Source organism: Onychomys torridus, chromosome 6 (genome assembly GCF_903995425.1).
Source record: "Onychomys torridus chromosome 6, mOncTor1.1, whole genome shotgun sequence".
In the NCBI taxonomy this organism is placed as follows: domain Eukaryota; kingdom Metazoa; phylum Chordata; class Mammalia; order Rodentia; family Cricetidae; genus Onychomys; species Onychomys torridus.
This window is the reverse complement of record NC_050448.1, coordinates 9,752,572-9,767,716: the sequence shown is the minus strand read 5'-3', so window position 1 is coordinate 9,767,716 and position 15,145 is coordinate 9,752,572. Positions and strand designations below refer to the sequence as shown.

The following is a 15,145-nucleotide window of genomic DNA, read 5'->3' as shown; positions in this document are numbered from 1 at the left end:
ATGGAGGAGGAGCAGGAAAGACAGGCAGTGAAGGGAAGTCTGGGAGAGCAAAGAAGCGAGACAGGTAAAGTGATGTGGTAGGGCAGCTGAAACTCAGCACTGAACGCGGCGATGAGGGAGGAGCACACAGTGCTCTGGAACTGAACCTGTTCGGAATGTTCCATGATGAACCATCTTTTATCAGAAGGAATAAAACTGAACTCAAAATAAGGAAAAGTTAGTCAAAGTCAACTGTTCTACTATTACAGGTTTGGTTATTCAAATAAGAAGTAAAAAATGTTGAATCCTTCACAAGAGCTTATAAAGCACCACCAATGGCAGGTGCCACCCTTTAAGAGTCAGAAGGATGTAGATTTTGCTTACCAACACGCCATTTGGGTAAATTTAACACTGTATAGAGACGCATAATAAAGTAACATTAGCTAAATAAATATTGACACATTAATTTTAGAGATCCTAAGGATAATTACTAAGACAAAGACGCTAATGAGCTCACCATTGTAAACCCTGACTAAATATGCCAAAGTGATCAACATCCACTATAGGGTGGTAACCACATGATAGAACAATCTCTCATGAAGACTCTCCTATACAATACAGCTAGGTTGTTTTGTTTTGTTGGTTATTTCCTTTAAGCACACATTCAGAACCTCATTTTTAAAAAGTAGGAGCATTTGCTGACTTAACTAAGAACTCAAGGCATAGAACATCAATTCTGCATTTACCTATGTTTGCTTTTCCTCAGGCATTCTGATCATTTTGACTTCTAAGGGATATTCAGTATTAGAATAGAGTCAGTTGGGAAGGAGTCTTGGACTGGCAGTAAGGAACAGTATCTTTCTCTTGGAACAACACCCTGAATGTAACTGCTTCTACCAGCTTCTATCCACCACAAAAGGACAAATCTAAAACCACACACCTAGATGCCCTATATTTTGAAGTAAATCCAGTAAAATAGTCATTTGTTACTTAGGTCTGCTTTTTAAAAGCAAGAATTAGTTGTCCTGATTCACAAAAAATGTAAATTACTTTTCTCTCATGTATGATAGAACTTGTTCCACCTAGAAATCCAGCTAACACTGTACAAATCAGCACCAATGCCAGTGCTCTTTTAGTTACTTAGTTATAAGAGTGGTCAATGGAGTGTTTACATACTCACTGTACGTACACAACTGAATTCTTTCCGAGTGAAAATCCATGCAGAATAAAAAGCCACACCCTATTTCAAGTGGTAAAAGGCAAAGTTAGAGAAAAGATTTGATGAGATCCACAGACCTTCAGCAATCATGTCTTCCATCTCTGTGTCAGATGAGTTATCTGCATGCTTTGTGTTATTCTGTAGCTCTGGCTGAACACACACAGAATTTACCACCTGATTATCCAAAAGAGGCCTCTTTTTCACAGGTTGTTCTATCAGCAAAGATGAACGACTCACCTTCAAATGGAAAAGAGAATGAAATGATCTCTAAAAATTAGTCAGAAATAAATGAGTCTAATTTTTTTTTTTTTTTTTTTTTTTTTCCGAAACAGAGTTTCTCTGTAGCTTTGGATCCTGTCCTGGAACTCGCTTTGTAGACCAGGCTGGCCTTGAACTCACAGAGATCCACCTGCCTCTGCCTTCCGAGTGCTGGGATTATAGGCATGCGCCACCACCGCCCAGCGAGTCTAATTTTTAAAATGACCCTCTGGAAGAATGGTTGCTGTGATATTTACTGACTCAATGATCAGATCCAATCATTAAGGGTAAATCAAGTAAAAGGTTCTATACATATGCATTTACTGCTAGCTAGTAGCAGAATACATACCGCAGTATCTGTCAAATACACTGCTGCTCTAGGCGAGTACCTAAACAAGTCTTCAATCTAGTGCTTCCTTACATTTATAATACTAAAACAGAAACAATCAGATTATCCTGCACCATGGGAAAGCATTCAAAGAGAAGTGGTTGCTGCTTGAATGGATTTACTTTGCAGTTCTGGGGATTGAATCCAAGGTCTTGCACTGAGCTATAGTTTTCTTTAGCATGTCTTTAAGATGCCTCTCCCTATACAGTTCCTCTTGCCTCAGCCTCTGTCTTGTCCTATGCAATGTCCATGTCCAGCCTCACTTTTCATGGTACTATTCAGTTCAGCAACTCTTTTTCTTAGAGCCTCGAACACACAAGACTAGCTCTCTAATACAAGGCTGTATGTATCTGCAGATATTTTATCATTCAGTGGTAAAGATCAGGGAAGAGTCATGGGTATGTTCATCCTTGGACAAGGGATACTTTACCAGCTGAGCCTTCTCCACAGCTCACATGCCCCAAGAATGTGTGTGTGTGTGTGTGTGTGTGTGTGTGTGTGTGTGTGTGTGTGTGAGTGAGAGAGAGAGAGAGAGAGAGAGAGAGAGAGAGAGAAGAGAGAAGAGAGAAGAGAGAAGAGACAGAGAGACATGTGAAGGGGAAAGAATATACCATAGCATATATGTGGACAGCAGAGAACAACTTTATGGAGTTAAGTATGCTCTTTCTACCTCTATGTGGGTCCCGGGGTCACGCTCAAGATTGCCAAGTTAGCATGGCTTTTACCTGCTGCACCATCTTGCTGGTGGCTTTTAAAAAATACAGAAACACCAAATAGACTGGACCAGAAAACAAATTCCCATTGGCACATAATAATCAAAAACTAAATATACAGAAAAGAGAAAGTATTAAAAGCTGCAAGGTAAAAGACCAAGCAACATATAAAGGTAAACCTATCAGAAAAAAACAACTGGCTTCTAAATGGAGACTCTTAAAGCCAGAAGGGCCTGGACAGATGTTCTACTGACGCTAAGAAGACTATGGAGGCCAGCCCAGACTACTATACCCAGCAAAACTTTCAGTCTCCATAGATGGAGAAAATAAGACATTCTATGATAAAACCAAATTTAAGTCAAATCAAGGAGATACAAATTAGAAAGGGAGAAGTCAAAGTATCTTTATTTTCAGATAATAGGATAGCATACATGAGTGACCCTAAATATTCCACCGATGAACTCCTACAGTTGATAAACACTGTCAGTAAAGAAGCTAGATACAAAATTAAGTCATAAACATCAGTAGCCCTCCTATAAACAACTGACAAATGGACTGAGAAACAACACCTTCCACCTTAGCCACAAACAATATAAAATATCTTGGGGTAACTCTAACCGAACAAGTGAAAGACTTGTATGACAAAAACTTCAAGTCTTTGAAAAAAAGAAACCGAAGAAGATATCAGAAGATGGAAAGGTCTCCTATGCTCATGAATCAGAAGGATTAAGATAGTAAAAATGGCTATTTTACCAAAAGTAATCTGCAGATTCAATGCAATCTCATTCAAAACTCCACCATAATTCTTCACAGATCGTGAAAGGAAAATTTCAGCTTCATATGGAAACACAAAAAAACAAGATAGTTAAAACAATCCTGATGATAAAAGAACTGCTGGAGATATCACCATCCCCGTCCTCAAAGTGTACTATAAAACTACAGTAATGAAAACAACATATTATTGGCAGAAATACAGAACATGTCTAGCGATGGAAACAAATTGAAGGCCCAGAAAAACCCACACACCTATGACCATCTGATGTCTTATTAAGAAACCGGAAATACACACTGGAAAAAAAGACAGCATCTTCAACAAATGGTGCACGTCAGACTGCATGACTGAATGTAAAAGAATCTGAATAGATCCATACTTATCCTCCACAAAACTCAAGACCAAATGGACCAGACCTCAACATAAAACACTGAATCTCACAGAGAAAGTGGGAACAGCCCTGAATTCACTGGCACAGATGACGTCCTAAACAGAATACTGTTAGCACAGGAACTAAGATCAACAATTAATAAATAGGACCTAATAAAACTGAGAAGATTCTGCACAGCAAAGGACACCGTCAATACAACAGAGCAGCAGCCTCCAGAATGGGAAAAGATTTTTACCAACTACTCATCAATAGAGGACTACTATCCAAAATATATAAAGAATTCAAAAAACTAAACATCAAGTAAACAAATAACTCAAAAAATGGGTAAAGATCTACAATGCTTAGCTCAGTCATCATCAGAGAGGCTTCCTTCTACAGCAATGAGAATAAATATAGAGACCCACAGCCCAACATTATGCAGAGAAGAGAGACCTTGGAACACTCAACCCTAAATGGGAGGTCTCCATCGAAGTCCTCCCTCAGAGTTCAGAGAGCCCCGTGGAAGAGGCAGCAGAAAGAGTGTAAGCCAGAGGGGATGGAGAACAGGACACAGAAAGCTAGGTCCTCTAAACCTTCTAAACAGGATCAATGTACATACAAACTCAGAGACTGTGGCAGCATGCACGGGGCCTGCACAGGTCTGCACCAGATGGGGTCCTACAGCTGAAAGGAGAAATGAACACATGTGCTCACCCCAACCCAGAAGCGAACTCCAACTGATAACCACTTGCAAATTAGTTTTCTCCAAGGGAGTCTCACTGCAGAAACAAACTACTCTTTAGTCTGCATGTAGGCTGTAGGCCAACAAAAACAAATTCAACAGCATTATTGGAAGTTCCTTGTCTTATAGTGTCATATCAGGACTTTTTTTTAATTATCTTTTTATTTTTATTTATTTATGTATATTTTTTCTGTATCTTTTTACTCTACAAATCCTTTGCATATATATTAATTAATGGCTTCCAGATTAGTGTCTTTATGAGATTCTTGAGTGTGCAAACAAATGTTTATCTCTGTGTCAAATCTGCTTCATGTGCCTTTCCTTGGGCTCTTTTCCTTGTTTTTGTTGTTGTTGTTGTTGTTTGTTTGTTTGTTTGTTTGTTTTCTCCTCTTCTAGTCTATCAGTTTTTATCTTTTCTGATTATATTTTATTTTATTATTATCCTTTAGAAGCCTGTTTGTTTTCTAATTAGAGACAGAAAAAGGACGGATCCAGCTGGGACAGGAGTTGGGGAGAAACAGAGGAGTAGAGGGAGGGAAAACCATAATTAGGAGTACTGTGTGAGAATAAAAGCTACTGTTTTGGTTTTGGTTGGTTTTTTTTTTTTTTTTGAGACAGGGTTTCTCTGTGTGGCCCTGGCTATCCTGGAACTCGCTCTGTAGACCAGGCTGACCTCAAACTCACAGAGATCTGACTACCTCTGCCTCCCAAGTGCTGAGATTAAAAGAATTCACCACCACCACCTGACAAAAGCTACTTTAAATAAAAAGAAAAAAAATCTGATTAAGCATTTTTTCAAGTTCTTCCTTCAGAAGCTTTACTTTTTCCATATAAATGCAACACACACAAAGATGAACATTTTAAATGCTAGAGATGAAATCCACAGTCACATACATACTAGGCAAGACAGTACCAAAGACCTATACCCTGAGTCCATATTTTATATATTTTATAGATAAGGATGCTAATGTTCAAAGAGTTTAGATTACTTCTTTATAAAGCAATATCAAGACTAGCACCAAGTCTTGTGACTCCCTCAGCAACCTAACCACTGTAATTATAGAACAAACAGAAACTCAACACCACAAGGTTAACATCAACAACAAAACAGTCACTGTGTTCAGTATCATGAATACTTAATTTTAGAAACATTTTCAGGAAAAATTTAAACCAAGAATATGTACTAATTCTTTAAGCAAGCCCTAAGCTAATCTGGAAAGAATGCTGGTTATGGAATGGTAGGGAACCACAGCTTATTGGAAATTTCTACAAGGACTGGAGAGATGGCTCAGCAGTTAAGTACACTGGCTGCTTTTTCCAGAGGACCCTGGTTTGATTCCCAGCACCCATATGATGGCTCACAGCCACCTGTAACTCCAATTCCAAGGGTCCAACACCCTCTTCTGCCATCCAAGGACCATAGGCACACATGGTGCATAGCAATACATGCAGACAAAGCTCTCATATCCACAAAATAAAAAAATTATTAAGAGTAGAATCAAAATTTTAAATTAAAACATTTGTATTCATTTCAGTAACTGAATATGCCTCAAGCAAAATGTATAAAAGTAATTCTATTACATAATGCTGCTAATGGCCTATACTTCTAGTAGATGAGGAAATAATCTTTCCATAAAATAATGTATCAAAATAATACTACTTCTAGGAATTTTTGATAAGAAAACTATTTAAAATCTGGACAACTTACATACAAAAGTATAATGTCCTGTGTGTGTGTGGTGGGGTGCTGAAGACCTGAACAAGCACCTCAAACATGCTAAAATACAACCTATCACTAAGCTGTGTCTTAGACTATTGAAACAGTGATAAAATAAAAACAGTGTTTGAGAGGATTTTGTATATTATGGTTGTCCATAAAGTAAAATATTTCAAAATGTAAAATGTCACCTTTCAAAATGTAAAAAATGTTATTAATGATATAGAAACAAATGCTTGTCTATGAAGTATAAAAAATAAAGAATTGTATATACAATAATTATCTTGGTTATATGAATATACATGCACTGTGAAATTAGTATTTGTTCTGTATAGTTCAAGTTTTAAAGCAAATATTACTTTTATAACATGAAAAATAAAGCTGTAATTGTCACTACAATGGTGACAATAAATAATAGCTAGGGCCAGTAACTGCAGGCATAGCAGAGACTAGTGCTAGCATGTTTAATTCTCTCTCACACATCCAACAAGCATCTCCATCAGGCAGATAAGCAAAATTAAGGTTGGAAATGGCTAGTACAAAATGTCTCAGAACCTATACAGGATACATAAAAGATTAGACAGTTAAAATTCTATATTAAAAAAAAAATCAACCTTTAAAATAAGATTATAAGTATTTCCTTAGAGAACAAAGTAGACAACTTTTAAGATAGTGTTATACGGCTACAAATAGTTTTTAAAACACAAAAAGCTTTCTACTTACAGGAAATGGCTCCAACCCCTCCTGAATCACAAAACCTTCAATTACGTGGGTCAAGATCTGTGGCTTTACCACAGCCTGTGGAGGCTTGTTTTCTAGGTGGGGAGTGCTGCTGGCCACAGGCGTGCTGGTGCTCCTTGTGGCAGCAGCTGGCATCAAGAGTGGCGGTGGAGGAACAGAGCCATGAGCGGGGTCTGATGGAGACTTGATCACAGAAGCACTGACTGAGGCCACAGCAGGCAACTCCACTTGCTCTGAAAGAAAAGGGAATGGATCTTTAGTGTCTGCTCTGAGAGATGGAAGGCCACTCAGATGTGCTGTTTCCCAAGAACATTATACTTACGGTTCATTTAATCTGCACAATACCCACATAAGGAAGAAGCTAATATCCCCATTCTATAGACATACTCTAACATGCTCAAAATTATCATATAAAACATTAAAATGCCCTAAATATCATTTTCAAGAGTAATTACAAAAATGGTCAGTTGAGTTTGTCTGCTTTTAAGCTACACAGATAATAAATACCTTACATTCCTCTCTGTTCCACATGATACAGATGGACAGATATTCATTTTGAAAATGTAAAAAGATCACAAACTCCACAAAGTAGGAATTGCAGTGATTCAGGCAGGTCATAGAATGTAACTTCAAAGCAGGAAGATCCTCCAAATCTCTCAAAGGCATTTTGCTTTCTTTCAACTAGTGTAGCTTGTGTGTGCTGACTGGGGAAATGCTGGAGCACTTGGCAGGCCCACAGGAGGGTCAGCTGACAATCTGATGGGTGGAGGAGCTACTGCCCACCAGTAGCACCAGCCTTGACTATCAGTACTACAGCAGAGAGGAGAAGCAGCTTATATCCAGACATACTAGTGAGAAGAGACTTCTGAAGAAAACACAAGGCATGTATGCAAAGACACTGAGCACTCAGGTGGCCCGTGCCGTGGTCAGTGCTTTCATGTTGTTCTTCATTTCATCTACAAGTAGCCTATGGGTGGTCAATGTTATCATCTCCAGCTTACAGATAAGGAAACTAAGACACAGACAGACTAATTTATGTGCCTTCACAGCACACCACGAACAGATGATGAGACTGGGGCGTGTCCCAGACAGTATGATGCTAGAGCACATGGAAACTCCTCTCCACAATCGTATAAAGAGGACTGACAGCCCAGTAGTGATGGCGCATGCCTTTAATCCCAGCACTCAAGAGGCAGAGGCAGGAGGACCTCTCTGAGTTCAAAGCCAAATGAGTTCTAGGACAGCTAAGGCTACACAGAGAAACCTTGTCTCAAAAAAAAAAAAAAGATTGACACCACCAGTTAATGATGCTAAAAATATAGCTACCTTAGGTAGGACAGAAGAAAGAGTAGGCTCCCTAAAGAACAGAAAGCCCAACTGATAAAGTAGTGTAGTAGGGACTGGGGTTATAGATCAGTGGAAATGCATGAGTAGCAAGCACAAAGAGAAACCCCTGGGACCATAAAATACATATTAAAATTCAAAATAAAGAAATGGAAACACAAAAAAAACTCACCCTTAGTAAACTAAATTACTGTCCTGTAGGATTCACCAACACTATTATAGCGATAATAAAGTAGCCTATCTTCACAAAGATAAAATATTGAAACACCTGTTTAATGCCACATAACTGACCAGGTAGGGTCGTGCATGCCTTTAATCCCAGCACTTAAGAAACATAGGCAGGCAAGATCTCTGAGAGTTCCAGGCCAGTGAGGGCAACAGAGTGAGATCGTGTATCAAAAACAAACAAACCCCTATGCACAAAATAAACCCAAAGTTACAGAATCTAGTTCACTGGGAAAGGAGGGAAAGGAAGATAAAGAGGGGGAGGAGGGTGGGAGGAAGGCGCAAGAAAAGCATCCACAGAATGGTAACTTGCTAATGTCTCTGAATAGAAGCACAACTGTTCACATGTATTATCAAGCAGGAACACTACAGTACCCCTACCCATGTGTCAAATCACATATACTTCTATGGGACAAAAGACAAAAAGCAAAAACTATGAGATATGGCTGAAAGTCATGTTTCTATATAAAAAAAAAAAATTGAGGAACTAAAATAAAATCAAATTCAAAATAGCCCTTATAGATTTAAAGACACTTTCTTACTCAGTAAAAATAAAACTACTACATGCTATGGTTTAAACAGACATTCCAAAATTCCTGTGTTAGAAACTTAATCCTCAATGAAAGTGTTGAGAAGTAGAACTTTAGGGAAGGTGAGAAAGACTCATTTCCATCATGGAGGAACTCTGTAGGATGCTTCCACAGTATAATAGCTCAGTAGGAAGTTCCTTACCGGGTACAGCACCTTCATCATACAGTACTCACACTCCAGAAACACCAGCCAAGTCTTTTCTCTTTAGTCTAAAGTCCTAAGTCTATGGTCTATTTACTTTTTCTGAGATGGTACCTGTTAGGCAGCCTAGGCTGGTTTCAAACTCCACCTCTTCCTTCCTCAGTCTCCTGAGTGATGATGCTACAGGCACATTACACCATAAACAGCCCAAATCCACAAAATGGACTAAGATATGGCATTAAGTATAGTTTTTCCAGGAAATACTGATCAGAGATAATAAGAATTAATCTTTAGATCATATATATAATAAAGTCTTCTCAAGTTGTATTAAAAACTATCTGTAAGTTACTGTCTTTTTAAAAAATTAATAGCTATTATTTGCCCGTTTTTAAGAAGCTGTTAAAAAAGCAAAAGTATGAACAATACTGGCAATTTACACCCAGAAACACTATTACTGTGCTGTTCTCAGCAGCTCTCAGGGTCTTGAACAGGCTACTGTGTGTATTATTCACGGGTGCACACTGGGCGTGAATTTGTCCTATCTTGTTTATGTGGAAACTTCTAAAGATGTTTACAGATTTATGAAAGTTGAGTCATGGATGGGAACAAGTCTACTTTTTAGGATTTATTGATATTTATATATGTTTATTTATATGTACATATAAATTTGCAAATATTTATTTATATTTATATGTGAGTCTGTGCCAAGTATGTGCAGTGCCAGTGGAAATCAGAGAGGTATCAGACCCCTGAAACTGGAATTACAAGCAATTGTGTTTCCATGTCCGTTCTGGGACCCAAACTCCAAGCCCCCACAACAGCAATACATGTTCTTAACCCCTGAACCCTCTCTCTAGCCCCAAATAAGTCTGTTTTTGTAAGTTAGTTAGTGCCATCATTTGACAAGTTATTCTAAATATCACTTTCTTCCTTTCCCCTTCCACATATCACAGAGGAGTGAAGTAAATTACAGCAAGACTGCAATGTCTGCACCGGAGCTGGCAACATTCAGAAAGACAGGTTTGAAGGGTCTCAGACAGTGCACAAGGGAAAGATCATGAAGACAAACCTGTGTCCCAACATTTCCCATCTGGTGTTAGCAGCAAGAGCACACTTAATTTGTAATAAAAGCAGAATCACAATCAAGTTTATTATTCAAGTAAGCTGACTGTCTACTGTAGTGGGTAGCCATTCCAGCCTTGGCCTGGAAGTTCCAACCCCCATTGAGGCTTCGGTAATGGTCACGCCCACAAGGCAGGGCTAAGGGAGGAAGCGGAAGACCCAGGATCGAGAGGAGAGGCTTCTCTTGGTTCTAGGACCCTGGACGCTGGAGGTAGACCGAATAGAGTTCTCCAGGGAACACCACCAGACTGCGCCATACCTTTCCCAGACCCTACAACCTATCCCTTCATTTGTAAGTTACCCACAAAATAAACCTCCCTTTTAACTACCTGGAGTGGTTTAATAATTTCACCAATAGTCTATTTCTGAATCAAAACTTCAGGACATCTGCAGCAACAAATGCTTTCAGAGTAAACACACTACACATACTGGCTGAAAATGTAGGTTAGTAGTAGAGCTTGCTAGTATGCCTAAAAACCCTGGTTTTCATCCTCAGCACCACCAAAAAGTAAAAAGTAAGTAAGGGGGGGGGGGGGGAGCAGAAACAGCTAGGTATTATGGTGTGCACCTTTAATCCTAGCACTCTGGAGGCATGAGGCAGGTGCGAGCTCTGTGAGTCCTAGGCCAGCCAAGACTACATAAAGAAGCCCGTCTTTAAAAACAACAAAAACAGAAATATCTGATACTGCTGCTAGGTCTCCCAGTATAGTGCAGGCTGGCTTCAGACAACCAGTTTGCCTGGAACTCAGGATCCTCCCACCTCAGCCTCCTAAGTTCTAAGATTACAAGCATGTGCCTCCACACCTGGTATCATCCTTAGGACTTTTTAAAAATGTATCACTGTGTAGCCAGGCCTAGAACAGAGATGCCTCCGCCTCATGACTGATGGGATTGGAGGCCTGCACTTTCATGCCCAGCGTACGTTCTATTTTCAAAAGAGAAAAGAGAGGAAAGCTGATTTCCTCCTCTCTACTTCCTGGACAGTCACTTAGGGAATAGCGTCGGAGAGGCTGGAAATGGATGCAGCGTGGTCAGGGAAGAAAACAAGTACTGCTTTGATCGGACCCTCAGGCCACTGAGTTGGCGTCCATGCCAATGACAGTGCACATTCTTAACTGATAACAACCATGAGGGCCAGGAAATCACCAAAATAACATAAGTCTCAGCTAAGCCTGAGCCAATATTGGAATCACTTAGATCAGAACTTAAGTACCATGTATGTTAAAAAAACCTTTAAAGCACTTAGTCAGAATATGACTTCAGAATGCTTTTAATTTTGAAAAGTGTAGAGTGTGTGTGTGTGTGTGTGTGTGTGTGTGTGTGTGTAGCGCACATGTGGAGATCAGAGGATAACTGTTAAGGAGCTGGCTTTCACTGTCTACCTTGTTTGAGGGAGTATCTCCCTTGTCTCTGCAGCTACCTAGTCGAGGCCGCTTGTAGCACAAGCCTCCAGGCAATTCTCTGGTCTCCACCTCCCATCTCACCATAGGAATGCTATGACTACAGATGTGACCTATGGCAACCAGCTCACTATATGACTACAAGAACCTGAACTCGCCAGGCAGTGGTGGCACATACCTTTAATCCTAGCACTTGGGAGGCAGAGCCAGGCGGATCTCCGTGAGTTCGAGGCCAGCCTGGTCTACAGAGTGAGATCCAGGACAGGCACAAAGCTACACAGAGAAACCCTGTCTAAAAAAAAAAAAAAAAACCTAAAAAAAAGAACCTGAACTCAGGTCACCAGGCTTGCATGACAAGAACTTTTACCCAATGGGCCATTTCCCCCATTTTTGGAGGGGGTAGTAGTGTTAAGACCTCATGTAGCATAGGCTGGCTCAAATGCAGCCCAGATAACCCTCCTTCCTTCACCTTCAAGATGCTGAGATTCTGGGCACTTGCCACCATGACTGGACTCATATGGTTCTGGGAATTGAACCCAGGGCTTGGTTTGTGCATACTACACAAGTGCTCTATCAGCTGAGGCTGATACACACCTAGCTCCTAATGTAATCTTCTGATAGTTTGTTAATTCTAAGTGTGTGTGTATGTGTGTGTGTGCTCACACATGTGTACATGCCAGCACATACATGAAAGCATGTATGAAGGTCAGAGAACCGCCTTGGCTGTTGGTTTTAGACAGGGCCTTTTTTGTCATTTGCCAATACACACACCAGGCTAGCTGGCCCCATGTTTGTGGACACTCCCTTGTCTCCAGCTCTCATCCAACTGTGGGAACACTGGAGTTACAGGTGGACTCCACTGTGCCTAGCTTTATGTGGACTCTGGGGGTCTGAACTCACGTCTTCACGTTTGAGCAGCAAGTGCTTTCCCTACTAAGCCATCTCCCCAGCCCCCTGGATAGAACTTTTAAGATAGAAATAGCTAACACAGGAGTGTGACTAGCCACATGAAACACACCTATGTAAGCCACTAAAAATCACGATGCTTGAAACGCCATGCTTTTTATTTGGGGGGGGGGGGGGGTGCTAAACATTTTATAATCCAGTAACTTTCCACTGCTATTAAAGAATTTCCCAAGAAAACAAGTAAAATTTACTTATTCTTTAATAATACTCTTCATGCATTTTTTTAATTTTAAAAATAATCTATCTTTTGCTACAGTTAACAGTAATGTTAGTTTAATGCCATCTCTAATGAAAAGAAAATTTCCTATTCCTAACATCTGTGAAGAAGAATCTTCTATATTTTGTGTTTTCTCACCTAACAGAGGCTGCTCCGAGGTCAAATCCTCTCCTCGTCCCACGGTCACGGCGGCTGGAGAGAGAGTTGGGGGTGGTGGTGTTCTGTCCATCCTGGCACGTTCATCTGACTCCTCTGGCATTTCCTCCTCACATACATCTTCTACTTGATAAACCTGCAATGACAAGTCATACTGCCTTGAAATAGTTGCAAAAATACATTTAATGTGGTATCCTGAACTAAAAAAATTCATTCTAAATGTATTCAATTTAAAAGCAAGGCAAATGAGTATACTGACAAGCTGAAGGGAAAACTTGGAAACCGCTCAGCAGTGCACACTGAAAGCATGCTGAGGGCCAGTACGTAACCTGGAGTCACGGGGCTTCCAAATGATAATGACCATATCTGAAAACTTTCCCAAGAATAAAAAAAAAAAATGGTCTTGGCTTTACACAATCAAATAACTATGTTAAAAACATCATTGCTTCTATTAATTTCTACCTATCATGACTCAAAATAGGTGCCAAGTAAATTTCCAAAATAATATGTGTCAGGCCAATATAACACCAAAAAAGTTATATGCAAGATTAATCACTGTTATTGAAGACTAAATTATAAAATTATTGTATATGAAACTACAGAAAAGTCAGCAATCACATTTTCATCCCCTTTCTGCTCTACTCAAAAATCAAATGAATTCTTATAAGCTAGTATGATTTATACAGAAAACATTTTTCTCTAAAACCAAATGTACAACCTAAGCTACGTGGCTCTATCTCTGGTTCCCATGGGGAAGATTTAGTCCCTTTAATCCAACAGTGAAGGTTTTACTGAAAGATTGTGACATCAAATTCACAGGAGAAACCATGTAACTAGAGCTAAATTAAATTACTCAACTAACATTTTATTGAGCATAAGGTTCTAGAAATTAATAGGTGTACTTTAATTGGTTCCTACTTATGAAAGATGACCCTCTCTACTAACAAAGCTATAAGACAACTCATTTCCTTTCATGTGGCAAAGATTGAGAGTTAAATTTACAAAGATTGAGAGGTTTTTTTTAAGATTTCTTAACTAATTAACATTGAAATAAATCTTAAGTTTAAAAAAAACTGAACATTCACAAAGTTAACTTTAAGTGATATCCATTATTATTTATAGTTAAATTATTGAAAAAATGATAATTTGAGGTGTCTAGAATTTAATATGAAAATAATCAAGACTTTTGAATCTAGCATAAACCATGTAAAATACTATAAAGTTTTATTTATAAGAATATGTATAACGTAAGTAATACTGGTTTAAAAAAAACCAGGAACAAACTCTCTAAGCATTACTTAGCATAAACATCTATCCAGGAGTGGTGACACAACCCTGTGATCCTGCATTCGCAATGCTGAGACAGAACGCTGAGCTCAAGGGCAGCCTAGGAGCCTAACAAGAGCCCATCCAAACAGCAAAAAATGACTAAGCACGAATTTTGCTTAAGAAGTAAATTTTCTGAGGGTGGTAGTGGTACACATGTTTAATTCCAGCACTCAAGAGGCAAAGGCAGGCAATCTCTGAGTTGAAGGCCAGCCTAGTCTACAGAGTGAGTTCAGGACAGCCAGGGCTACACAGAGAAACCCTGTCTCAAAAAACAAAAACAAAACAACAACAACAACAAAAAAAAAAAAAATCTAAGATCCCACTAGAGTTATTTTATATTTAACATGATTCCTTGAACTATGACCCAAATTGGGTACTAAGTAGGCAACATTTTTTAAAGATATTTTTCCTCAGCCCAGAAACTAGAAAACGGTTTCACTAAGAGCCTCACATCACAAGTGGAAGCAAGGCATTGTTAGGTATGCTACACAGCTGACAGCCACTGTACATGTGTACATGACAGTCTGTTCATGGTGACAGCAATGTTTAACATGAGGATAATACTCAGCACAGAATACATCACTGCCCCAAATGCCTAAAAGTTAACAAAAGACATCAACCAAAATTAAAACAAAATAAAGCCGCCTGGCACATAAACCTAGAAGATGCAGTATGAGCTCAGGGGAGTTGCAGGAGAGCTCGCTGAAGGCAGTCATGCAAGCCCAGCTTCTTAACCAGCTCCATTTCATTCACCA

General features: G+C 39.3%; 1 protein-coding gene across 7 annotated transcripts in view; it reads right to left on the bottom strand.

Moving 5' to 3' along the window:
* Phc3 (polyhomeotic homolog 3) overlaps nucleotides 1–15,145 on the bottom strand; it is a 72,417-nt gene that overhangs the window by 18,174 nt on the left and 39,098 nt on the right. For all 7 annotated transcript variants that reach the window (XR_004945167.1, XM_036189489.1, XM_036189490.1 and 4 more), the window contains 3 exons: nucleotides 13,044–13,197; nucleotides 6,882–7,132; nucleotides 1,276–1,435 (listed from right to left, as the gene is read on the bottom strand). Coding sequence is in view for 6 of the 7 variants with exons in the window: in XM_036189489.1 (XP_036045382.1) it covers nucleotides 1,276–1,435; nucleotides 6,882–7,132; nucleotides 13,044–13,197 (565 nt within the window). In the remaining variant the exon portion in view is untranslated. The remainder of the gene's footprint in view (nucleotides 1–1,275; nucleotides 1,436–6,881; nucleotides 7,133–13,043; nucleotides 13,198–15,145) is intronic.